Raw genomic sequence first — 27,364 nt, forward strand, 5'->3', positions numbered from 1 at the left:
ATGTCAGTAATTAATAACTTATTGCATATTAAAATTTATTTTGTTTGTTCTGTCTCAAAATCCGTATAAAAGTTCGACATAATTGTGATCAAATCAGTTTGGGTTACAATCTTTAACAGATACTACGGTCCTATGCCCAAAATGATTTCCACTTTCGCGCTCTTCGTTTTAAGCGTAAGTTATTTATATTTATTAATTCATCTCGTAATGTTTCTTAAATTTATGGAGCTTTTAGGGAACTTGTTATGCAATTTTCGAGTGTTATTTTAGAATTATTAATAAAAAACATTAGAGGTGTCAAGGGACACCCGGATGGAACGATATTCCTTTCGATTAATTTATATGTTAATTGGTATCATAACAGTATGATAGATTTTCTCGACACCAATCTTACGACGAAAAAAAAAGCCAACATCACGAGGTGTTCTCAGGCGGTCACCCATCCAAGTACTGACCTCGCCCGACGTTGCTTAACTTCAACGATCGGACGAGAACCGGTGTATTACAATAGCAAATAGCAAAAAAGTGTCGTGACAACTTTTCGTAAGAATCTTTTCCGTCTAGCCCCGTTTCACAACGCGCGATAAGTATAAATAAATTTTATAATTTATAAATAAATTAAGCAATATATAAAGTTAATAGATGAGTTTAATTCTAGCGAAATATAATGATAATAGCATAAATGTAGCTAAAAAAATAATCAGGCTTGCTTTGACGAATAAATTTAAATTGTTTCAAAGTATTCGGGCTGATGCATTTATCTATTTCCCTGTTTAATCTGTTTTGTGCCTTCTAAATCAATACATATTGTTTTCCTGGTATTCGAATAAGATGTTATATGGATAATCCAAACGCATGCTTTAGCTCTAAGCACCACCCATACCATAATGTTCTTTCACTGGCCCCATGACCCCAACCATTTTGGGATATTGTTAATATTTTGTTACTGGATATTGGCTATTGCATAGTCGCGTTGGCAATATTTTTGTTCAAAGTCTTTGTCAAAGGATAATTGAAATATAGGAATTCTTTGTATGGCAAGCTAATCAACCTTTTTGTCTTTACAGTGAAAAAGATATAGTTTTTCTAGGCATCAAAACTAGCAATTTTGTACTTCGATTCTATAGGTAGTATTATGGTGAAAAAATTTATGATTTTTATTTATTTCAGATACTGCATGCAAATGCTGCTCATCAAGGTAAATAAAATTTAATCGTGGTTTAAAATAATTTTTACCAGAGTTAGGAAACAATTTAACAATTTCATTATTTAGATTAATTAATTTCAATGTACCAGGGGGTCTAGCCATATTGGTGTCGAAAAGTATTCTACATACACTACCGCTTTTGCGTAATTGTACTGTCGAAAACGCTTCGTTCGTAGCCAAGAGGCATGTCGATACATTACCGCTTAGTCGACACCGTAGATGCGAGCTGCCGTTCGTAGCACCTTATTCCGTCATATTGTCTCTGGATTAAATGTATTCCTAATGTCACTTTTATAAACAAATAAAAGTTAAAACTACAATATTATTGTAAATTTGCAATAATTGCAAATTCCAATTATTGGAAGCTGCAAAAGGGACATTAGAATGTCAGCAAGGTCGGAACAATTTTCGATTTAAGTGGAATTTACGGAAGGTGCAAAGTCAATATATGAATTTTAATTGCATGTTTAAATTAATTATGGTTTGTTTCATGTTTTCTCAGAAATTTAAGGCTACAAATAAATACAATATTTTGAAATTGCATAATCGCGATATATAATAATTAGTAGTACTCATACTTTGATATTTTTAGGATTAGGAACCTCACAACTAATCTGCAAAATGAAGAAGCAACATATTTTGTTACCGCTTAGAAGAAACAATAGAAATAGTACTGTGGATTGATAAATAAAGAGTGAAAATAAGGTTTACTAGAAGTTGATAAGGAATAGAAGGATAGTCCAAGGAATTAAAAAACAATAGAAAAAAAACGTAGACTAGTGTGAACACTGAAATTAGAGTTTGATTTAAGCTTTAATTAGGTTTGGTATTTGTGTTTGAACATTTTTAATGTCAATTTGTAAGCAGATTTATATATAAGTGTAGATTTTATTAGTGATTACTACTAGTTGGAATTATCTCTGTTTATGTCTAACAAACAATTTCAGTTTAAGTTAGAGTCATAAAGGTTGATTGTTTATAATAAATTTATACTTTTAGAAAGTGAAAATTGAAAAGCACCAAGTACTCAATGAAATGAAAAGAGGGATTAATAAAAATTATAAAATAGAAACTTAGTCTGGTATGAAATTATAACCCTTACTCAACCTTTGATTCCATATTGATGCTCCAACATCTTAGATATAAATTTAAGTTTGATGCTGATTTTAAGTTAATATTTATGTCAATAAACTTTTGGTTATATCAGTGATTTGCTACTAGTGAATATGTAAATGCAAAATCTGTTTAAGTAAGAAATGAATAAACATTGTATGTTATGTATTTGTCAGTTTTATTTTTGGTAATTTACCTGTCTTCTTTAGTAGGAAAAGCCAGTGTAAAGTGGTTAATAATATTAGTTTACTTTACAAGAATATACAGATAATGCATATATGAATGACCCGTACCTACTAATAGTTAGAAATATTAAAAAAATTGGTAGCAAAATAAAAATATTTCAGTTATGGTTATTTTTTATTAAAATAAGGCACCAAATATCTTCCTTAACATAATGCAGTCTACATAGAAAAATATGCATATGTAACAACTTATTAAACAATACAGACATTACTACTGAACACACACAGGTGCACCAAATTCAATGCATTACTACCTAATGTAGATGTATTCAATTATTCATATTTTTATATGTAGATAATTAACTAATAAATGTAAGTGTTAATTTGCAGCAGTCAATAGGTATCTTGTTTGTGTGCTGTTATATACAAAAAATTGTTCAATTCATAAAACCTAACGTTAGATGTTGTGATGATTTCATAAAATTACTATGATACCTACAGTTACTATGAATACATCCTGATTGTTTCCTTAAGACAACAATTGTAAATAATAATAGTTAGGTATTTTAAAGATATAATTCTTCCCAAAATCTACAAATCCAGTTTGTTTATAATAATATCTCATTGACATTCAAACTGCTGAACTTATTAAGATTAAATGTGGAAGAACATAGTTTCAGTTACTGTTTCCTGTTCATGAGGTAATGTTACTTAACCAACCATTATTTCATACTCCACTTGTCTTATTTTTTACATTATTCATAAAATGCTTCATTCCCCATTTTCAGGTACATAATATACCTAACACTAAAATTAATTAAAAGATAAGACTTTAGTAAAACTTGTCCATTTGTGGTTTTTTTAAATATTTTAAGTTGTCTTATTAGCTTCTCTTTTTCTGAAAAGAAAATATTTTAGTTAGTACTTTGATCAAATAGAAAACTCACAAACTAAACTAAGATCGGTCCAAGGTTTGTTCAATAGGTAACTTTAATATTAAAACTCTTTACTTAATTCTAAACTTAAAAATATACTTAATTTGTCACTTTGCTGCTTATTGTCAATTAAAGTTTTTAATAACCAAACAATGTCAGTAACTCCCAAGGGACTTGAATTCAAACTTCTCATTCATTAACAATATTATAATAGATATCTCTAGTATATTGACTTAGTAAATAATTAAAGAAAATATCTGCTTACCATTACTTAGTATTGCTCACTAGATTTTATATTTCCAAAGTTCATAAAGTATAAATCCACTTCATTTGATTAATTTAAATCAATATTATATCATTATCAGCTTCTATTATAATTACAATAAAATGTATTTAGAACTTCTAATTATGTTCATTAGTGACTGCTTTCTCATCTGAAATATACAAATAAAATGTACAATCATTTATCTTTGTGATTATATAATATATGCAATATTAAATGGTACATATATATATTTTTCAAATTAAAGAACAATTTCATGAACTTACATGCAATATAAATATCAATAAAAGATATCCAATATAACTAGGATTTACCTCTACTAATTTGCTGATTTTCTTGATATTTTCATATTTATCTGTGTCTATTAATTATCCTCGCATTGATTCATTGAAAAACTAAAACTCTTAACACGAGAAAGTTAAAAAAAACAGATAACAAATTAAAATCATTTCGTTAAAACGTCCAAAATAAGACATGTTTTTAAAACGGTAGCGATTAAAGATGGCAATAGTTGTACTGAATTATTGCAAACAGCAGCTTTTGAGATCACGCTAAAACATGGCGGAGAAACGCCGTTTTTTCTACACTGCCGAAACATTAATTGGCCGTTGGCTACCGAATAGCGTAAGCGTTAATGTGTGTCTTTTCGTAGCACTGTCATGGCGTCGCTTATTGTATCCCGACTCACGCCTTTAGGGCCTAGGCTACCGACTGTCGACACGGGCTGTCATTTTCATACAAATTTAGTTTTCGACTTTCTACATACACTACTGTTAAGCCATCTTGGCTAGACCCCCAGGTATGTCAATTATCCGCCTCAGCTATCAACGATTGGTGGTATTTTAATTTATTTGATATACTTACCATAGTATCAGACATTAACCCATAAGTAATGTCGTATGCAACCTACATAATTTTTACAATGACAATTTAAAGAATGTACTAATATGTCACATAAAAATATTGTATAATATGCTACATAGCGTTACGAGAGATATAATTAATACTTTCTTGTTCATTTTTCACATTTAGTCTAGTCGACAAGTTGAAAATGGAACAAAATAGAGATACTACTCCTAAAATTATGTGCGATAGCTCATTGGATCCGGAATGACGTCTAGAAAAATGTGCTAAAAGCGTGTATTAGCACATAAAAAATTGCAAAAGTTATAGACCATTAAAGATGAAAAAATAATGGCATTTAGTTTTTTGCCAATATTTAATAAACTATTAATATTTAAGAAATTTCAAATAAAGATTCTGAAAGAGGAGGAAATTTCCAACAAAAAACTCCTGACTCCCGGAACTCTATCTCCATTATTTATAATGTTAATTTAACGCTAAAAATAGGTCTGCGGGTGATATTTTTAGGATTCGCGCGTGGCGTCAAAAGCGACTACGGCACATTAATTAATTTATTTAAGGTATTGAATATTTTTTTTTAAATTTGAAAAAATTATCGTGTGTTTTGAACACTATAATTAATTTATTCCCGTTGAAAATTTTACTTAAAGTTAATTTTTCAACAAGTTAAATAATTGTTAACTAACGAAATTCTCTCGAACGACCGTCTTAATTGTAAGTGAAAAAAAATGTTTAAATAATGGTCGTTAAAATATTTCGCTTCGTAGAGCCTTTCTTACATACATACTTAACAAGATCGTGCCATAAAAGTTAAAAAAATATTTATACTTTGTTTATAACAATTTTTTTACTCAAACAAAAACTTAAAAATCCATGTAATGATGTTAAAAAAAAAATTTTTTTTCTTAATCATCATATAATCGTTTTTTTATTAATACAAGATATTTATTGATTTGCAAAAAAAAAAAATTCCCGCCATTTGTTGATAATTTTTTTTTAAACAAATTGATTAAATCAATATTTTTAAAAAATTTTTAACACAACTTTATTACATTAAAATTTTTATGATTTTTAAAAAAAAATTTTTCCTTAATAACAATTTTTAATTGTTTATAATCGTTTTTTTTAATTTTCTATTGTTTAAATAATTAGTTAAGAAATTTTTTTTTCCTAAAAATCATAATTGACAGTCTTCTATAAAGTAACAGAAAAAAAAATTTTTTTTATCAACAATTCTATTGTTTATTAACTTACCAATTTGTTATAAACAAATATTCAACTTTTGTTTATTTTTTTTCTAAAATTTCTAAAATTAACAAAAACAACCATATATAACAAAGTATAGAAAACATTTTTTTGTAAATTTTTTGATTATCATGAATATTACTTTTATTTAAAATTAAAAAAATTTTTTTCTATACTTTGTTATACATGGTTGTTTTTGTTAATTTTAGAAGTTTTAGAAAAAAAATACACAAAAGTTGAATATTTGTTTATAACAAATTGGTAAGTTAATAAACAATAGAATTGTTGATTAAAAAAAAAAATTTTTCTGTTACTTTATAGAAGACGGTCAATTATGATTTTTAGGAAAAAAAAAATTTCTTAACTAATTATTTAAACAATAGAAAATTAAAAAAAACGATTATAAACAATTAAAAATTGTTATTAAGGAAATTTTTTTTTTTTAAAAATCATAAAATTTTTAATGTAATAAAGTTGTGTTAAATTTTTTTTTAAAATATTGATTTAATCAATTTGTTTAAAAAAAATTTATCAACAAATGGCGGGAATTTTTTCTTTTGCAAATTAATAAATATCTTGTATTAATAAAAAAACGATTATATGATGATTGAGAAAAAAAAAATTTTTTTTAACATCATTACATGGATTTTTAAGTTTTTGTTTAAGTAAAAAAATTGTTATAAACAAAGTATAAATATTTTTTTAACTTTTATGGCACGATCTTGTTAAGTATGTATGTAAGAAAGGCTCTACGAAGCGAAATATTTTAACGACCATTATTTAAACATTTTTTTTCACTTACAATTAAGACGGTCGTTCGAGAGAATTTCGTTAGTTAACAATTATTTAACTTGTTGAAAAATTAACTTTAAGTAAAATTTTCAACGGGAATAAATTAATTATAGTGTTCAAAACACACGATAATTTTTTCAAATTTAAAAAAAAATATTCAATACCTTAAATAAATTAATTAATGTGCCGTAGTCGCTTTTGACGCCACGCGCGAATCCTAAAAATATCACCCGCAGACCTATTTTTAGCGTTAAATTAACATTATAAATAATGGAGATAGAGTTCCGGGAGTCAGGAGTTTTTTGTTGGAAATTTCCTCCTCTTTCAGAATCTTTATTTGAAATTTCTTAAATATTAATAGTTTATTAAATATTGGCAAAAAACTAAATGCCATTATTTTTTCATCTTTAATGGTCTATAACTTTTGCAATTTTTTATGTGCTAATACACGCTTTTAGCACATTTTTCTAGACGTCATTCCGGATCCAATGAGCTATCGCACATAATTTTAGGAGTAGTATCTCTATTTTGTTCCATTTTCAACTTGTCGACTAGACTAAATGTGAAAAATGAACAAGAAAGTATTAATTATATCTCTCGTAACGCTATGTAGCATATTATACAATATTTTTATGTGACATATTAGTACATTCTTTAAATTGTCATTGTAAAAATTATGTAGGTTGCATACGACATTACTTATGGGTTAATGTCTGATACTATGGTAAGTATATCAAATAAATTAAAATACCACCAATCGTTGATAGCTGAGGCGGATAATTGACATACCTGGGGGTCTAGCCAAGATGGCTTAACAGTAGTGTATGTAGAAAGTCGAAAACTAAATTTGTATGAAAATGACAGCCCGTGTCGACAGTCGGTAGCCTAGGCCCTAAAGGCGTGAGTCGGGATACAATAAGCGACGCCATGACAGTGCTACGAAAAGACACACATTAACGCTTACGCTATTCGGTAGCCAACGGCCAATTAATGTTTCGGCAGTGTAGAAAAAACGGCGTTTCTCCGCCATGTTTTAGCGTGATCTCAAAAGCTGCTGTTTGCAATAATTCAGTACAACTATTGCCATCTTTAATCGCTACCGTTTTAAAAACATGTCTTATTTTGGACGTTTTAACGAAATGATTTTAATTTGTTATCTGTTTTTTTTAACTTTCTCGTGTTAAGAGTTTTAGTTTTTCAATGAATCAATGCGAGGATAATTAATAGACACAGATAAATATGAAAATATCAAGAAAATCAGCAAATTAGTAGAGGTAAATCCTAGTTATATTGGATATCTTTTATTGATATTTATATTGCATGTAAGTTCATGAAATTGTTCTTTAATTTGAAAAATATATATATGTACCATTTAATATTGCATATATTATATAATCACAAAGATAAATGATTGTACATTTTATTTGTATATTTCAGATGAGAAAGCAGTCACTAATGAACATAATTAGAAGTTCTAAATACATTTTATTGTAATTATAATAGAAGCTGATAATGATATAATATTGATTTAAATTAATCAAATGAAGTGGATTTATACTTTATGAACTTTGGAAATATAAAATCTAGTGAGCAATACTAAGTAATGGTAAGCAGATATTTTCTTTAATTATTTACTAAGTCAATATACTAGAGATATCTATTATAATATTGTTAATGAATGAGAAGTTTGAATTCAAGTCCCTTGGGAGTTACTGACATTGTTTGGTTATTAAAAACTTTAATTGACAATAAGCAGCAAAGTGACAAATTAAGTATATTTTTAAGTTTAGAATTAAGTAAAGAGTTTTAATATTAAAGTTACCTATTGAACAAACCTTGGACCGATCTTAGTTTAGTTTGTGAGTTTTCTATTTGATCAAAGTACTAACTAAAATATTTTCTTTTCAGAAAAAGAGAAGCTAATAAGACAACTTAAAATATTTAAAAAAACCACAAATGGACAAGTTTTACTAAAGTCTTATCTTTTAATTAATTTTAGTGTTAGGTATATTATGTACCTGAAAATGGGGAATGAAGCATTTTATGAATAATGTAAAAAATAAGACAAGTGGAGTATGAAATAATGGTTGGTTAAGTAACATTACCTCATGAACAGGAAACAGTAACTGAAACTATGTTCTTCCACATTTAATCTTAATAAGTTCAGCAGTTTGAATGTCAATGAGATATTATTATAAACAAACTGGATTTGTAGATTTTGGGAAGAATTATATCTTTAAAATACCTAACTATTATTATTTACAATTGTTGTCTTAAGGAAACAATCAGGATGTATTCATAGTAACTGTAGGTATCATAGTAATTTTATGAAATCATCACAACATCTAACGTTAGGTTTTATGAATTGAACAATTTTTTGTATATAACAGCACACAAACAAGATACCTATTGACTGCTGCAAATTAACACTTACATTTATTAGTTAATTATCTACATATAAAAATATGAATAATTGAATACATCTACATTAGGTAGTAATGCATTGAATTTGGTGCACCTGTGTGTGTTCAGTAGTAATGTCTGTATTGTTTAATAAGTTGTTACATATGCATATTTTTCTATGTAGACTGCATTATGTTAAGGAAGATATTTGGTGCCTTATTTTAATAAAAAATAACCATAACTGAAATATTTTTATTTTGCTACCAACCTTTTTCTCCCAATCGTCCCCACCAACTTCATTAAGCTCGTCAGGCCAAGAAGGCGACCTCTCTTTCTTTTCCCTTTCTTATTATCTTGTTTGGGCCGGCCTTTCCACTTAAGTTTTTTAATAAAATAATAATAAATACTTACTTGCCAGAACATTGATAGGCGTCGTGTTAATATGAATTTTTCGATTTTAAACGTTAACAGGAGTTTGAAACCTTTAAATTTTTTTTGTATATTGTATTAGTGAATTCAGTTACGTTTTTCTTTTTTCAGGTGCAGCAGCACCAGCTGACACACCATTGGCATACCAAGGGTATCCATCCAACTTCTACCCCGGCAATACAAATAGAACTCCTCCGTTCTACCCTGGCGTCAAAAATCCCAACTACCCCGTTCATGCGATTCCTAACAATCCCGTCCCAATAGTCCCCTTAACTCAACCAGCACAACCTGTTCCAGTTCAATTACCTATAACACAAAGTGTTCCAATAGCAAGCCCACTGCAACCCTTATCTCAGCCCATTGTACCAAATGTTCTTATACCAATAAATACAGCTCAGAAAACAACCTACACTGGGAATGCGTCTGGAAACCCCGTTTTCAGACGCATTTTTAGGCGAGCGCCTAGAAATAGATCTGTAGGTTATAGTTACAACTACGGATCTGCATCTAGCTCTGGCTACGCTTCAGCAAGTGGAAACACGTTAGAAACTAGATATGGCTCTGGTCCAGGATCATACTCAGGCTCACAATCATGCTTAGGCCCAGGATCATGCACAGGCAAAGGATCAGGCTTAGGCTTAGGATCATGCAAAGGCACAGGATCATGCTCAGGTGAAAACTCAGGCAGAGGCCCAGGATCATGCTCAGAGACAGGGTCATGCTCAGGCTCAGGATCAGGCTCAGGCTCTCAATCATGCTCAGGCATATCATCATGCTCAGGCGCAGATTCAGGCTCAGGTTCAAATTCATGCTCAGGCTCATCATCATGCTCAGGCTCAGGATCAGGCAAGCGCCCAGGATCATGCTCACAGCCAGGATCATGCTCGGGATCAGGCTAAGGCTCATGCTCAGGAACCAGCACAAGAGGAACTAGCCCTGGCACTTTTAGGTAGACTAAATTTTTGTACGCTTTCTATCTATAGATCTGTATAATGCTTTCAAATTCCATTTATCAAACCAGTCATCCCCTGAATCGTACCTTACCCGCAATCAAAGGGCAAACTGTGCATTTGCTTCAATAACTACTTAGAGACGCCAGCAGTCATTCGCAATCAATTTAGATTTTACTGAACCGATATTAATAAGTAAGCAAGCATTTAAAAATCAATCTATGTATGGAACCAAAAATATTAATAAATGAATAAAGCAAGAGTGTTGTTTTTAATTTACTGTACTTCTCGAGATTTCAACATAAGTGTCTAAATTATTAATTTCTTACGATTGTTTTCACACAGGTGCACTACGTTTTGACATAAATATAGAGTTACGTTGTAAAAGTAATATCAAAGACAATTAAAGTAAATAGACAAATCATTGCTAAGGAAAAGCCGTAACTCTCATGATAATTACAAATTTAGACGGTGGCTGTCAGTTACTGTATCAAAACAACAAATATTTACCTAGTAATTGTAAATTTTTGGTAAACCGCCCCGAGATATCGCTTTGAAAATCTTTTCTACCGCCAGACGCCTAGGCGAGGTTACTAACCTTTGAATAGCGACTAAAACATGCTTTTGATACTTAAAGATTTATTGCAATTGGTTCTTACGTACATACACTGGTCAATACTTTTTAATTGTTATAAAATAAGGGATACAATAATTAAACAGGTGAATTTGGTGGAGACTTGGGGATACTACTAGATCAGTGTTCCCCAAACTTTTTTGTGTTGTAGACCCCTTGCCATGTTTTTCCGTGTTGGGTAGACCCCCTACTTACCTGATATTAATTTTCATGTAAATTTCTAACTGTAGTGAAGTTTAGTGTTAAAAACTTAAAGTAAAAACACATGTTAATTTATACATTTATTAATTGAATTTAAATTAAATTAAATCTACTCAAACTAAAACTTTGTATCTGTTTGTTTGTAATGTATATGTTTTGATATTATAAGATAGTATGATGTAAGTAAATAGGTACTATCAGTGTATGTGTTGAAATCCACTATCGTGGACCCCCATTTTCATTTCTTGGACCCCCAAATTTTTTTTCGCTGACGTAGACCCTGCAGGTTGTCATAGACCCCTAGGGGTCGATATAGACCACTTTGGGAATCACTGTACTAGATGATAAGATGTCTTTCTCAGAACATATAGATAATATAACAGAAAAAGCATATAAACAACTTGAATTCGTCAAACTAGTATGCAAATCTTTTAAGAATATAAAATGTATAAAATTCCTGTATTTTGCTTTTGTTAGGAGTAGACTAGAATATGTATGCACTGTTTGGTCCCCAATCTACAAGAAATACATTGAAGCAATTGAGAACATTCAAATAAAGTTTCTTAAGTTTTAAGGATTTCCGAAAGTATAGTAGCTATATGGATTCCTGCAAGTACTTTGGTATTCAATCATTAGAATGTAGACGCAAACAATACGACCTTATGTTTTTACACGCTATTTGCAACGGTTTAATTGACTGTCCTGACTTATTGTCGCTTTTACTATTTCACACCCCTTCTTCATACAAGGCAAACCCAACTATTTAAAGTTCCTCGGTCTAATACAAACTATTTACGTAACTCAGTACTCCGTCATGTATCGTAGATATATTTAATGTAACTAATTTTTTTTTTAAATAATTAAAAAAAACTGGTATCTTTTATTAATAATGGCTTTGTTATTCTTCCTTTATATTAAATATATATTATAATGAACAATGAATCTTAGAATTTATTATAAATAGTAAATACATATATTCTTTGTATATATTTTTTATTTTTTTGTATTTGTATAGGTGAAACTGTGCTTTGTGTATGTTTAAATGTGAATTCCGTTTTTGGCTTTTATGTACAGTGTAATTGTTTGAAAAATTAGCGAATTTAATTTAGCGAAAACTTCCAGATTCAATTATTGCTTAAACTTTTGTATTATGTATTTCGGATTCAAATCATGAAATCTTCAATAGGTATCGCTAGAAAGCATTAATACAAATCAGCGTTTGAAGTTTCGAGTCATCATCAATATCACATGCTACTTACTACTAGATGTCGCTGTCCACAAATTTATAGATAAATAATTTAATCAGAGTGAAGGGCAAAGGGGAGGCGGGTGTAATCATGGTGAGACGGCTAAAGATTTGTTTTAAATATAAATTTGTACTGACATTGTTTATTTTTAGTAAATGAATACACCGACGGTAATTTTTTAAACTTTAAAGAGACAAAAGTATTTATTGTTAATTAAACTAATGTAGCAAAAGAATCAAATTGCCAGTTAAAGAATAATATTGAGCCAATCAACCACGAAGAAAAAATACTAAAAAACTATAACAATAGTAATGTTACATTTACTAATTGAAACTAAAAAAAATAATAATATATTATAAGTAACTGCATTTGTATGAAAATTATAGATTTTTCAAAATTACATTACAGATTGCGTTCTAGAAAGGTTAGTAAACTATGAACTATTATCAATATTTATGTTTGCATCCCTCGCCACATAACTCTTAAAGTACTTTGCAGATTCAACATATGCAGTAGGAATGGAAACGTTTGAAGTACATGAAGTCCATACACACAAGCGTTGTTTTTACTTGAAATCGATAAATTAAATAAAAACTCAAGTAACTCAACTTGCGCGGAAAATTAGAAAATTGAAGAATACTTAACCACCATACAATTCAAACTTTTTTAAGTAACCTTATGGCGTTTGACATAACATTGACAGAAAGCGTGCTGGAAAAACGAATATCGTTTAAAACAAATGCTTCGAACATATAGATAGAATACATATAAAATAAATTAATAAATTTATTTAAAAAAGGTAAAATATGTTTACTATACTTATAACTAGATCTGCACACTTCAATACGTGTGTATGTCACGGAACTCCTCTTAAAGAGCTGGATCGGCCTAAATGGTTTAGATTCACATACCAGCCCAGTAAACGGCTCTGCTGTCGGTACTATAATACTATGTTTAGTATACTAATCGCTTGAAATATCATGCAGGACAACGTCTGTCGGGCCCGCTAGTAATGTAAATAAATATAAGTATTTTTTAATAGAAATAACTTAAATAAATTAATTAAGAATAGCTAATACAGAAATAATGTTTTTAACGAATTAAAAAAAAGTCCAAATGAAGTCTTCCTCTTAATTACAATATATCAATTAACATAACTTATAATATTGTTATTTCAACCCAAGACCTAAAAGTATACAAAGCAATGTCAGTTAATTAATATAATAATTATGATAATAGTATTGCCATTGTATGAAAGTTAATATTGACCAGTGTATACAGTACAATATTATTATCCAATTATATTAATTACCATATCCAATATCCTTTGTCATTGTTGCTTTTTAATAATTCAATAAATCTTTAAGTGTCGCATCTTAATCTTATACATATTGTACAAGTTGCCGCACTTGCCTGTTGTTGTCGCTATTCAAAGATTGGCAATCTCGCCTAGGCATCAGATCAGATAAGAAGAGAGCTTGTAGTTTATTGTTTATCAGAATGCCAAATCGTAAAATGACTGCTTTACAACTGATTTGGGCGCGACCGCGCGCCGCTGTGAAAACCGCTGTGTGAGTTTGAAAAGTGAGTTACAGAATCGCAAGGCAGGCCGTAGGAAAGATTTTCAAAGCGATATTTTATAGTCTGAATATTTGTGTTTTGATATCGCTTCTGAATTCATCGTCAAAATTTTATATTGTCACGAGAGTTACAACTTTTCCTTAGCAATGATTTATCTATTTACTTTTATTATCTTTGGTAGTACTAAAATAAAACAAACCTATTTTTATGCAAAATTTTTAATAAGCTCGTCTTGGGTTCATTTATAATTCTTCTTCTCCTTAGGTTCCTACATAAAAATGGAGCATGAATAACCGTTGACTGCAATAATACCAGTATGCTAATATAACACTGTACAAATAAATGAATAAGAATATGGATTGTAGAATACAGCTGTCGGAATATTCCTAACCTAACCTAACCAAAAGTTATTGCTTGTTTTAAGAATACAAAAAAAAAATATAATTGTATAAGTTCCATCAAAAATCTAACGGTTTTTAAAAGCCATTCTTGAAATTCCAAGGTTTTTTTCGTTGGACACCCCATTATTATCTTTTCCACGTCAAAAGATGTGCGTTTCTATTGTCAGCAAGTGCAAACCATGATGGAAAAGCTAGCGGCTAAACAACCTAGGCTGGTCAATCGCTCCACGCCACTGCTACTTCACGACAACGCTAGACCACACACTGCACAACAGACGGGGCTACCAAATTAGAAGAGCTACAATTGGAATGTCTAAGACATCATCCGTACTCCCCGGACCTTGCTCCAACAGATTAATTTTTTTTTGAAATTTGGACAACTTCTTGCAAGGGAAAAAATTTAACTCTGATGGGGCAATCCAAATCGCCTTCACAGATTTTATTGATTCCTGTCCGACTGTTTTTTTTAGTAAAGGGATCAATGAACTACCTATGAGATGGCAAAAGTGCATAGAAAACAATGGTGAATACTTTGATTAATTAAATATATTCGACTTTTTGTTCCTCCTATACAAAACGCCAATTTCATATGTAAGGACCTAATACAATATATTACGTGTCACGTTCTTTTCCGCTATGGACTCCTAAACTACCGAACCGATATCAATCAAATTTGCACACCGTGTGCAGTTTGATCTAACTTAAAAGATAGGATAGCTTACATCTCAATTTATAGCCGCAAAATTATTTTATTGCAGAATATTTTTTTATTATTTAATGTCGGTGTGCTAGTATATAATATATAACGTATAATACGACTAAACAAAGGGGGAACGCTGCCAGGATCTTTTGAGCCTTGCCTAAATGGACTCGTACTATGGTTGGTTATTATACTATATATTATAGTTAGGTTATTGTTATAATTAAGTTAGTTAGTTAGTTAAAGGTTTATTGTTATGCATTGTTTATATTTTTATACATAATATGTCATTAATCTTATTAAAGTCATCTATTACGAATAACTTGTGAAATAACTTTAAGAAACATAGCTTTTCGATGTCGGAATGATTTGCCAAATTCTTAATTCTGGGATGTATATCGAACCAAAGACAATGTTGAATTGTTTTTGATGTACGTTGACGGAGACAGGAATTATCTTGCAAGTGGTCGTTTTACTTTATTTATGCTCTCTTCAACACTTAATAATCTTTACTGTCAGTCATAAGTGAACATTATGTTATATATAAAAGATTTTTTACTTTACTTTACTAGGAAAATAAGCTGGAAAAAGGAGGAGCAGCGCTAACCAGATCCATTCAACTGCGTCAATCGAGTAGCCCGCAAAATAAATTGTGTACTGTATACACGCACACAAGTGCATCCACACCTAAACATGTCACGCACACTTAAACAAATCTAAAATTTTTGATTCACATTTTATTTTGTCCTTTTATTTAAGTAAGGGTACACAGGTATTACCGACCACTTTAAGGCAAGTTTGAAATGTGATTTTCAAGGTTGTTGAGTGGTTGATAACTTGTTTATTTTTATATGTATATACAGTCAAAACCGTTTATAACGACATCGTTTACAACGACCTATCGGTTATTACAACCAGATTGTACGGTCCCGTCCGAATCCCTAGTAAACTATTCAGTAAACAAACCGCTTATAACAACATCGGATACAGCGACATATCGCTTACAACGACGAAATTTTATCGATATTCATCGGCTATAACGACCAACCGCTTCTTGTCTCAGCAAAACAAAACAATACAAACGATTTAAATCTTATTTAGAGGCGTTGAATGAATATTTAGGCATATTATTACCTACGCACTTTCTCCCAACGAACAGTTTCAGCCAACAACGATTTCGGAGGCTCTTAACGCTGTAACGATTTTGCAAAAAATAGTTGCCTTTAACGAACAGTTTGATACTGGTGATACTCATACCTTAAGGAGTATGAAACGTAAAATGCAAAAAATATTTGAGACTGGGCTAAAAAAGAACAGACCAAAATGACTGATTACTTTTGTACCTAATTATTTCGTAATAAATATTTTTGTTTCTTTTTTGACTCGTTTACATATTATAATATTAACATACCATATTATAACCCATACCTACCTATTCTAGATAGATAACTATGATAATATAACTTGTATGTATTGTAAATACATATGAACTATACTTGTGTATATATAATATATGACATTGCTTATAACGACTACCGGATATAACGTCGGCAACTATACGGTCCCTTCAATGTCGTTATAACCGGTTTTGACTGTATTTAGAATATGTTATATATTTTAATTTTTTTTACAAAAATAATAAAAACAATGAAAATGTTTAATGTGTTTCCATCGCCGAAACTTTCCAATAGCTATGAAGCTGTTCACGATTTTTATAAATCTATAAGAAAATAAAACAATTTTATGAAACATAAACTTTTCTTCTACTAAATAAACTTCTTCCGCACCGAAAAAAAAAGGCAATCGAGATGTAGTCTTGAAGAAGAATGTTGCATATACCATGGATTGCAAGAAGAACCAAGAAGTCTATTCTCAACCAAGTAAAGATCACCACAAGACTGTCAACTATCATTTACAAACGGGTTCTACTGTGGCCATATTGCCAGGAGAGAACCACAGTCTCGACAAAGTGGCAATGGTATGGAGACGTGATGGTTGGAGGAGTCGGTGCTTCAGGTCACAACATCCCTAATGCTGTGTGAGCGGTGTGGAAACTGCAAGTCGACGTATCGGTTAGGGCTTTTCAAGACAGGCACGTCCAACAAGAAATTTCTTCAAATCATAAAATGTAACATATATATTGTTAAAAAGAGCCCGAGGTAGACTGGCAGCGTTCCCCTTTCAATAGCTAGACTAATTCTTTGTCCGAAATAGCTCCTGCCACCTCGGTCTCCTGCGATATCGCCTAAACTTTTTAGCTTTTCTTTTAATTATTAGTTTATCTATATACTTTTTATGTCAAAATGTCCAGTCAGGATCCAAAAGAAACAGAAGAGTTGTTATCCAATTTTTTTTAACAACGATTTTACAAAATATTTGGAGGACCAATTTTTTTTATTGTTTAACCAGATGACCCGGTGAACTTCGTATCACCTACGTATATTTGTGTCGATACTTAATTCAATTTTTTAAATTACGAGTAAAACAAAGAGATCGGACCTGATACTACAGCTATGAAACACCAATTTCGGAAGGCTACTCTTATTCACTTATGATTTATGATTCCCACTGCTTAAACCTGCCCTGTACTTCCACGAATATTTATAGACCATAATTGGCCAAATCGGTCCAGACATTCTCGAGTTTTAGCGAAACAAACGAACTAATATATATATATAGATAAGTGAATCAATAAGGTAGACAAATATAACAACAACTCGGTTTGGTATAACGTACATATTTGTATTCCCTGGAGACAAGATACCCAAAAAAGTCAGAAACAACACGTAAGTGTGTTTTGACTAACGGAAGGCACACTTAGCATTCAATCAGTAATTGATAATTTATTTCATATTAAAATTTTATTTTGTTTGTTCTGTCGCAAAATCCGTATAAAAGCTCGACATAATTGTGATCAAATCAGTTTGGGTTACGATCTTTAACGGATACTACGGTCCTATGGCCAAAATGATTTCCATTTTCGCGCTCTTCGTTTTAAGCGTAAGTTATTTTATATTTATTAATTCATCTCGTAATATTATAAACGATATATTTTTTAATAATATGTATATAATACTTTAAATATATGACAAAACAAGAACTACAATAACAGCTCATGCCCACGAGACAGTTTTTCGCCGGATCTAGGCCCGGGCGAAAAACCGGGTCTATGTCCGGTTGACAGTTTTGTATGGGACACTTATAATAGTATGACGCCAACCACACGACGCTAGCGCTAGCGCCAGCTTTCCGCGCAACCGAGCACGGTGCTCGCTGCGTCTACGCACGCGGCCCGATGCGCAGTGGAGTACGGCAGTGTATGAGCGCACGTACACGGGACCGGGCTTACGCCCGGCGCGTGCCGACTACCTAAGCAGTACGCACAACGCAATACTATATTATATAATTATTGAAGTCGACCAGGAATTAAAAATAAGATATATACTACTGCGAATATTTGTATCTCCATGTTTAAGTTTGGGTTCTAAAATATGTAACATTTTTATAATGTTTCTTTTTTTCATTCGAAAGTACTTCTCAAATTTCTCGTCATATATCATTAGTTGCTTCTGAATGAGCGTATGAAATGCACCATGATCTTCTCTTTATGTTAACATGGGAGGTAGCCAATGTTGTCAATGTATTTTTTTTTGATAACGTTACAACAAACGAGACATGAGAAAAAAAAGTGCGTGCGTACAAAGTACACATGTCAGAAGTGAAACTTATTTGTAAATTAATTATTACTACGGTAAAAGCCCCAATAGGTGATCATGTACAAGTATAATATGATCACTCCATGTATTTGTATATTCACACTGTTTACACACTGCATACGTGCTAATCATATTATAAATAAATAAAAATCTGCGTTTATTGCACAAGAAGTTACACGACAGAATTGCCATCTAAAGTTCTAATATGTAACTACTAAACGAATACCTCAACCAATAGCGTGTTTTTTTCTCGATCTTCCTTACTCTCTCTCTCTCTCTCTCAGTCTTTCTCACTATAGCTCTCTCCCACCTCTCGCTCCATGGCACTGTGCGTAATGCGACGTTCGCTCTATCTCACTCTCTCTCTCGATCTTTCTCACTTGCTTGCTCCCTACTCTCGCTCCATGGCTATTTGTTTCATGCTACGTTCGCCCTTTCTCACTCTCTTTCAATCGGTCTCAATCGCTCTCCCCCTCTTCTTCGATAAAAACACTGCACATCTTCGTGACGCTAATATTATTATTATTGCGTTTCATTCGTAAAAAAATTACCCTCATGCGCCTACAGAAGTTTCACTTCAATAACTTTTTTTAATACCTTATACATAATATTACTTCAATCTTAAATTTATGGAGCCAAGCAATCCCGTCCCACATTGGCTTAAAAATATCTTCTAAGGATTTTGTTTTGTAATTTTCGGAATTATATAAAAACTAAGTCAATAGATAAGTTTAATTCTAACGATTTATGTGGCTAAAAAGAAATTATCAGGCTTGCTTGTCTCAAAGTATTCGCGCTGATGCATTTATCTGTTTCACTGTTTTATCTATTCTGTGCCTTTCAAATCAATACTTATTGTTTTCCTGGTAATCGAATAAGATGTTATATGGATAATCCAAACGCAGGTAAAGACCTCTAAGCAACACCCATATCATAAAATAGTTCATTCACTGGCCCTACACATTTTTGGATATTGTTGATATTTTGTTACTGGATATTGGCCATTGCATAATCGCGTTGGCAATATTTTCTTTTAGTATTTTAGAAAATAATTGAAATATAAGAATTCTTTGTTTATAAGGCAAGCTGATCAAACTTTTTGTCTTTACTGTGAAAAGGATTAATGTTGTACTTCGATGCTATAGTATTATTGTGAAAAATTTTACAATTATTATTGTTATTTATTTCAGATACTGCGTGCTCATGCCGTTCCGCAAGGTAAATAAAATTTATTCGTGTTTTTAAATAATTTTTACCAGAGTTAGGGAACAATTCAATTATTTAAATTAAATAGTTCAATTATTTCAATGTACCAGGTATGGTAGGTTCTAATAAATTTGCGATATTTGTTTTAAAATAAGTGTTGTTTGATGATTTGCTATTTTAAAAGAGTACCGAGAGTTTTTTACGCCGGCTTTTTCTCTCGGCCTACACCCTGTCTTCTTTGCCGATGAGTAGGGATGCCTACAAATTCAAATTTAATGACGTGGAATAAGTGATACATGTATCTTATGTTCCATAATAAACACTTTTTTATTTTATTTTATTTTATGTCAATTGTCAATTATCCGCCTGAGCGATCAACGATTAGTGTAGACCAGTCAGTCGGTAACCAGTGATATTTTAAATATTTTAATTTATTTGATTTGAACCAGAGAATCAGATATTAACCCATAAGTTAAGTCATTGGCAACTCAAATATTTTTTTAAATGACAGTTAAAAAAATGTAGGTACTTAAATTTTACATAAAAATATTTTATATGCTAAATAGCGTTAAGAGAGATATAATTAATACTTTCTTGTTAATTTTTGTCTATCGTCAAGTAAAAATTCACATTGCAATATCTAGAGACTATTAGTATTACTTTTACAGTATTTCAAGTAAATATAATTCTTAATATGTAATATAAAATGCTTGGACAACAATCGTCTATCGCTGAGAGCTTTATACAATATTCATTGGGCCTTAGATTAATAAATTAATAGTCGAGACTTAGCGCGAATTTCGAATCGAAACTTCGATAAGGTAGTCTGTACGAATATAATAATAATTAAGCCACATTAATTCTTTGAAACATGAATCCATATTTACAAAAGATATGCTAAAATTTTATACAAAAATAATTGTAATTTTTTCATTTTCATTTTTAGAGTATAGGCCTCCTCCAACTGGCTCCATCTCTCTCTATCTTGTGCATTTTTCTCCTAATCGTATCCCACCAACTTCTTTAAGCTCGTCAGCCCAAGAAGGCGCCTTGACCTGTCTTTCTTGTCCCTTTCTTATTATCCTGTTTGGGCCGGCCTTTCCACTTAAGTTTTTTAATATAAAAATAATAAATAATTACTTGCCAGAACATTGATAGCCGTCGTGTTAATATGTTTTTTTTTATTTTAAACGTTAACAGGAGTTCAGCCGCGTCCACACCGAACGATCCATCGCGAACCGATTGCGCGCGGCATGAGCGCGATCCAAATATGCAGGCGGTGTGGACGTGCCGCTTGCGATTATTCGTTTATAATCCCTTTATAGGGAGAATAAATGTTTATGGGATCCTAATGAAATTACACAAATAGTAAGCAAACTACCGACTAGTTTGCCTACTATTTGTGATGAACAAAAGTCAAATTGATCTGCAGACAAAGTTCATCTGATTCATTATGGATGGCGAGGCAGGATCGTGATGGAGCAGCCAGTCAGGATCGCAAAAGATTGCTGTTGGATCGGCCTAGTACGATCCACGCTCCACGCATCACGATCTTCGATCGCGGGATCGCCGATCCATTTTGATCGTTCGGTGTGGATACGGCTTTTGAAACCTGCAAAAAAAAAGTTTTTTATCGTATAAGCAAATAGAGTTACGTGTTTCTTTTTTCAGGTGCACCAATTCCTCAGAATTATTATAATCCACCACCAGACGTACCTCCATCTTCATACCCTCCTGCAGCAGCACCAGCTGACACACCATTAGCATACCAAGGGTATCCACACAACTTCTACCCCGGGAATACACCTAGAACTCCCCCGTTCTACCTTGGCTATAGTAATAACTACGGATCTGGCTCTGACTCCGCTTCAGCTAGTGAAAACACGTTAGAAACTAGATCTGGCTCTGGTTCAGAATCACGCTCAGACTCACGATCATGCTTAGGCCCAGGATCATGCTCAGGCGCAGGATCAGGCTTAGGCTTAGGATCATGCAAAGGCACAGGATCATGCTCAGGTATGAACTCAGGCACAGGCCCAGGATCTTGCTCAGGGACAGGGTCATGCTCAGGCCCAGGATCAGGCTCAGGCCATGAATCATGCTCAGGCAAATCATCATGCTCAGGCTCCGGATCAGGCTCAGGTTCACGATCATGCTCAGGCACATCATCATGCTCAGGCTCAGGGTCAGGCAAACGCCCAGGATCATGCTCAGAGGCAGGATCATGCTCAGGAGCAGGCTAAGGCTCATGCTCCGGAACCAGCACAGGAGGAACTAGCTCTGGCTCTTTTAGATAGACAAAATTTTCGTACGATTTCTATCCATAGATCCGTATAACGCTTTCAAATTCCAGTTATCGAACCAGTCATCCCCTGAATCATAAATAAATTATTTTTTTTTGAATATTTTTTTTTATTTTCAACAAAATCGTGAATAGCATCATAGCTATTGGAAAGGGTTGGTGATTGAAGTATTTGATCATATTAATTTTTTATTATTTTTTTTTATTTATGTAAAAATTAAAACATACAACATATTCAAATGTACATATAAAATTATTATATATACTACTGTCGACTGTAAGGAAATATAACAATTTTATATTCTTAAACATGAACTATTACTGCAACTTCTCTACAATGATTTATAAACAGGTGTTTATCAACTTTGGACATGTCAGGAGAGAACCATCGTCTCGACAAAGTGGTAAAGATATGGAGACGTGATGGCAGGAAGAGTCGGAGACGTCCGTCCTTCAGTAATAAAGACTACAAAGAAGAAAAATTTCTTCAAATCATAAAATTAAATGTACATTAACATAGCAAAAATAATTAACTTTAAAAATAAATTATGTTAAATAAATAATAATACTACGCAATAACAATGAGTCATAAGAAACAACAGTCAGACAGAATATCAAATTAAACATCAAGAAAGAAATAAATCGTCGCTAATCTTCAAGGAGCATGTCGTCTCCTTGTTATCAATCGCCTACGCAGTAATTCAGTAAGTCGTTGATCATTATTTATATATAAAATTATTTATCTATAAGTTAAGGTTCAGTCATTGTTAATATCCATAATGAATTAATACATAATATTTCTGTCTGTATGTCTGTCGTTTATAAATTGCACAATTACTACATCGCGAAATTAACTTTAAGAAGGCAAAATCACGATTGAAATTCTCGAACTCGAGCAAGGTACAAACGAAGTTAAAGACAAATCACCTGTTAGCGTCACGAGAAAAACTGCCGCAACACTTTCCATGGCTGAATTAGAACTAAATACAATTTTTAAATTCATTAAGTCTTTGAATTTCTCACCAAAGCCTCTATCTAAAAAGGGGAGATGTTACATCCCTAGAATGTTGGCCATAATTCTAACTCATCATCTGCATCATCAATTACGTTCCTAGTGACATTAGTCAGTCTGTGTATATCATTCTTAGAGAGCGGTTTTCTTATTTATTCTATTGTAACTACTATACTAATAAAATCCTTTTCTTTTTAAGGCATTTTAATTCTACGTGGCCACTTGATGTCAACAATATAGTTAAATGTTAACATTTTTTCTCTAAGAACCGATATAAAAACCTTGTCATAAGCTGAGCTTATAGCTAAGAAAGTAGGTAGCTTCTACGGACTCGTTGTTTGAAAAAGCTAATCTTATGCCCGTAGTGAATATTCCATTGCGCTTCTACTTTTCCTAAAACTGAATTGGGACGTTGCTAAAACATTATTATTCACGAAAAACCATTCTAAACGGATTTTTTAAAGGTGTTCTGCCGATTTTATTAAAACAGAAGAAAGGACAATAGGTCTGCAAGAAGAAGGTTCATCGGCTGGTTTATTGTCTTTTAAAATGGGGATAATAGATTGAGTATTCCAAGACTTGGGAATGCATCCAGAAATCATAAAAGAATTTATAATATTTAAGTACAGCATCAGCACACAGAGCAGATTCTAAATATAACTCGAAATTTTCTTTTGACAGCTCCTCACAATAATTATTTTCAGCCTTTTTTTTTCATTCATAATCCAAGAATTGTTATCCAATTTTTCTTAACAACGATTTTACAAAATATACAGATCAATTTTTTTATTGTTTAACTAGATGACCCGGTAAACTTTATATCACCTACATATATTTGTGTCGATAATTAATTCAACCTTTTTAAATTAAAACAAAGAGGTCGGACCTGATACTTGATGACAATTATGAGACACCAATTTCGGAAGGCTTTATTATTTACTTAATATTTATAATTCCCACTTTTATAGACCATAAATAGCCAAATCGAGTTATAGAGAAACAAACGAACAACAATTAAATTTTAAATATATAAATGAATTAGACAAATATAACAACAATTCGGTTTGATATGATGTACAGAATTATATTCCCTGCAGATAAGATACCCAAAAAAGTCAGGAACAACACTTATATGTAGGTTTTGACTAGCGGTAGTCTTACTTAGCCTTAATTGATAATGTCAGTAATTAATAATTAATTTATTGCATATTACAATTTATTTTGTTTGTTCTGTCTCAAAATCCGAATAAAAGCTCGACATAATTGTGATCAAATCAGTTTGGGTTAAGGTCTTTAACGTATACAACGGTCCTATGACCAAAATGATTTCCACTTTCGCGCTCTTCGTTTTAAGCGTAAGTTATTTTATATTTATTAATTCATCTCGTAATGTTTCTTAAATTTATGGAGCTTTTAGGGAACTTGTTACGCAATTTTCGAGTGTTATTTTAGAATTAATAATTATAAATAAATTAAGCAATATATAAAGTTAATAGATGAGTTTAATTCTAGCGAAATATAGCTTAATAGCATAAATGTAGCTAAAAAAAATAATCAGGCTTGCTTTGACGAATAAATTTAAATTGTTTCAAAGTATTCGGGCTGATGCATTTATCTATTTCCCTGTTTAATCTGTTTTGTGCCTTCTAAATCAACACTTATTGTTTTCCTGGTAATCGAATAAAATGTTATATGGATAATCCAAACGCATGCTTTAGCTCTAAGCACCAACCATACCAAAATGTTCTTTCACTGGCCCCATGACCCCAACCATTTTGGGATATTGTTGATATGTTGTTACTGGATATTGGCTATTGCATAGTCGCGTTGGCAATATTTTTGTTCAAAGTCTTTGTCAAAGGATAATTGAAATATAGGAATTCTTTGTATGGCAAGCTAATCAACCTTTTTATCTTTACAGTGAAAAAGATATAGTTTTTCTAGGCATCAAAACTAGCAATGTTGTACTTCGATTCTATAGGTAGTATTATGGTGAAAAAATTTATGATTATTATTTTTATTTATTTCAGATACTGCATGCAAATGCTGCTCATCAAGGTAAATAAAATTTAATCGTGTTTTAAATAATTTTTACAAGATTTAGGAATAATTTTAACAGTTTAATTATTTAAATTCAATAATTTCAATGTACCAGGTATGTCAATTGTCAATTATCCGTCGCAGCGATCGACTGGTGTCTAAAACCAGTGATATTTTAAATATTTTAATTTATTTGATATACTTACCAGAGTATCATACATTAACCCATAAGTTATAGTCATACATTAACCCAATAGATACACAATAGGTCATAGGCAACTCAAGTATTTTTTACAATGACAATTTAAAGAATGTACTAAAATTTCACATAAAAATATTATATATAATATGCTATATAGCGTTACGAGAGATATAATTTAAACAATCTTGTAAATTTTTGTTTATCGTCAAGTAAAAATCATATTGCAATACAAAGAGACTATTAGTATTACTTATAACAATGTTTTACAGTATTTTTAAGTAAATATAATTCTAAATATGTAATATAAAATGCTTGGACAACAATCGTCTATCGCTGAGAGCTTTATACAATATTCATTAGGCCTTAGTAATAGTCGAGACTTAGTGCGAACTTCGAATCCCGTATGTAAGAGAATAGATACACAATAGTTCAACTAATCCAAGGACAGAAGCATCCGCACACAAATATAGGTACACTATCGTTTAGCAGTCCCTTGATGAGGGAGATGCGCTCAGATGTGGCTTCATCATCACGATGAGTTGATAGTTGCGATTTACAGCTTGGCACATGGTTAGAGACATAGTACAAACATTTTAAATAATAAGAAAACACAGGAATAAATGGCTCTAAAAATAGAATTAAACACAAAAGTTTTATAGTATAGTATTTCAATGAAATATGGAAAAATATACAACATGAAAACTGAAATACCACAAATTTAAACTTTATTAGGTGTGTATGAAGTAGTCTGTACGAATATTATAATAATAATATAGCCTCATTTATTCATTGAATCATGAATCCATATTTACACAAGATACACTAATACTTTATACAAAAATAATTATATTTTTTCAAGGACCTCTTTAAGAGTATAGGCCTTCTTACTGGCTCCATCTCTCTCTATCTTGAGCATTTTTCTCCCAATCGTCCCCACCAACCTCTTTAAGCTCGTCAGGCCAAGAAGGCGACCTTTCTTTCTTGTCCCTTTCTTATTATCCTATTTGGATTTTCCACTTAAGTTTTTAATAAAATAATAATAAATACTTACTTGCCAGAACATTGATAGGTGTTAATATGAATTTTTCGATTTTAAACGATAACAGGAATTTCAAACCTTTAAATTTTTTTGTAAATCGTATTAGCGAATTCTGGTACGTGCTTCTTTTTTCAGGTGCACCAATTCCTCAGAATTATTATAATCCACCACCGGACGTACCTCCAACTTCATACCCTCCTTCAGCAGCACCAGCTGACACACCTTTTGTATACCAAGGGTATCCACCCAACTTCTACCCCGGATATACACCTAGAACTCCCCCGTTTTACCCTGGCATCAAAAATACCAACTACCCTGTTCATCCGATTCCTAACGATACCGTCCCAATAGTCCCCTTAAATCAACCAGTACTACCTGTTTCAGTTCAATTACCTGTAACTCAAAGTATTCCAATAGCAAGCCAACTGCCACCCTTACCTCAACCCATTGTACCAAATGTTCTAATACCAATACATAGAGGTCAGACAACAACCGACACTGGTAATTCGTCTGAAAACGCTTATGGCATAAGCGTTACCAGGCGCATTTTTAGGCACAGAGCGCCTAAAAATGATGTTGTTGAAACTATCAGTTATAGTTACAACTACGGATCTGGCTCTGGTTCAGGATCACGCTCAGGCTCAAGATCATGCTTAGGCCCAGGATCATGCTCAGGC

The 27,364-nt window shown here is 31.8% G+C and overlaps 1 protein-coding gene and 3 long non-coding RNA genes across 7 annotated transcripts; 3 read left to right on the forward strand and 1 right to left on the reverse strand.

The window, feature by feature from the left end:
- Window positions 1-57: 57 nt before the first annotated feature.
- LOC125061116 (cell wall protein IFF6-like) lies at window positions 58-22,495 on the forward strand. 3 transcript variants are annotated; one of them, XM_047666334.1, is made up of 3 exons: window positions 58-174; window positions 1,171-1,198; window positions 21,764-22,495. In XM_047666334.1, exons 1-3 carry the CDS (start codon window positions 133-135, stop codon window positions 22,333-22,335), a joined length of 642 nt encoding a protein of 213 aa, XP_047522290.1. In that variant the 5' UTR covers window positions 58-132; the 3' UTR covers window positions 22,336-22,495. The 3 variants fall into 3 exon arrangements, with proteins under 3 accessions (XP_047522290.1, XP_047522288.1, XP_047522289.1); XM_047666332.1 differs by lacking the exon at window positions 21,764-22,495 and adding an exon at window positions 9,568-10,668 and having other exon boundaries at window positions 127-174; XM_047666333.1 differs by lacking the exons at window positions 58-174; window positions 1,171-1,198 and adding exons at window positions 18,071-18,170; window positions 20,077-20,104.
- LOC125061127 lies at window positions 1,422-1,871 on the forward strand. Of its 2 annotated transcripts, none has more exons than XR_007118981.1 (2): window positions 1,422-1,688; window positions 1,800-1,871. It is a non-coding gene; the product is annotated as an uncharacterized LOC125061127 (long non-coding RNA). The 2 variants fall into 2 exon arrangements; XR_007118980.1 differs by having other exon boundaries at window positions 1,422-1,640.
- Window positions 2,930-3,755, reverse strand: LOC125061137. The gene is made up of 2 exons (XR_007118990.1): window positions 3,706-3,755; window positions 2,930-3,403 (listed from the first exon to the last, which is right to left on the reverse strand). It is a non-coding gene; the product is annotated as an uncharacterized LOC125061137 (long non-coding RNA).
- LOC125061135 lies at window positions 8,181-9,006 on the forward strand. Its single transcript, XR_007118988.1, has 2 exons — window positions 8,181-8,230; window positions 8,533-9,006. It is a non-coding gene; the product is annotated as an uncharacterized LOC125061135 (long non-coding RNA).
- Window positions 22,496-27,364: the final 4,869 nt, after the last annotated feature.

Source organism: Pieris napi, chromosome 23, assembly GCF_905475465.1.
Source record: "Pieris napi chromosome 23, ilPieNapi1.2, whole genome shotgun sequence".
NCBI classification, from domain to species: Eukaryota; Metazoa; Arthropoda; class Insecta; order Lepidoptera; family Pieridae; genus Pieris; species Pieris napi.

Coding starts and splice junctions, on each gene's coding strand:
- LOC125061116 (XM_047666332.1), top strand. CDS start 133: ATGCCCAAAATGATTTCCACTTTCGCGCTCTTCGTTTTAAGC. Junction 175..1,170: donor TCGCGCTCTTCGTTTTAAGC/GTAAGTTATTTA, acceptor TATTTATTTCAG/ATACTGCATGCAAATGCTGC. Junction 1,199..9,567: donor TGCAAATGCTGCTCATCAAG/GTAAATAAAATT, acceptor TTCTTTTTTCAG/GTGCAGCAGCACCAGCTGAC.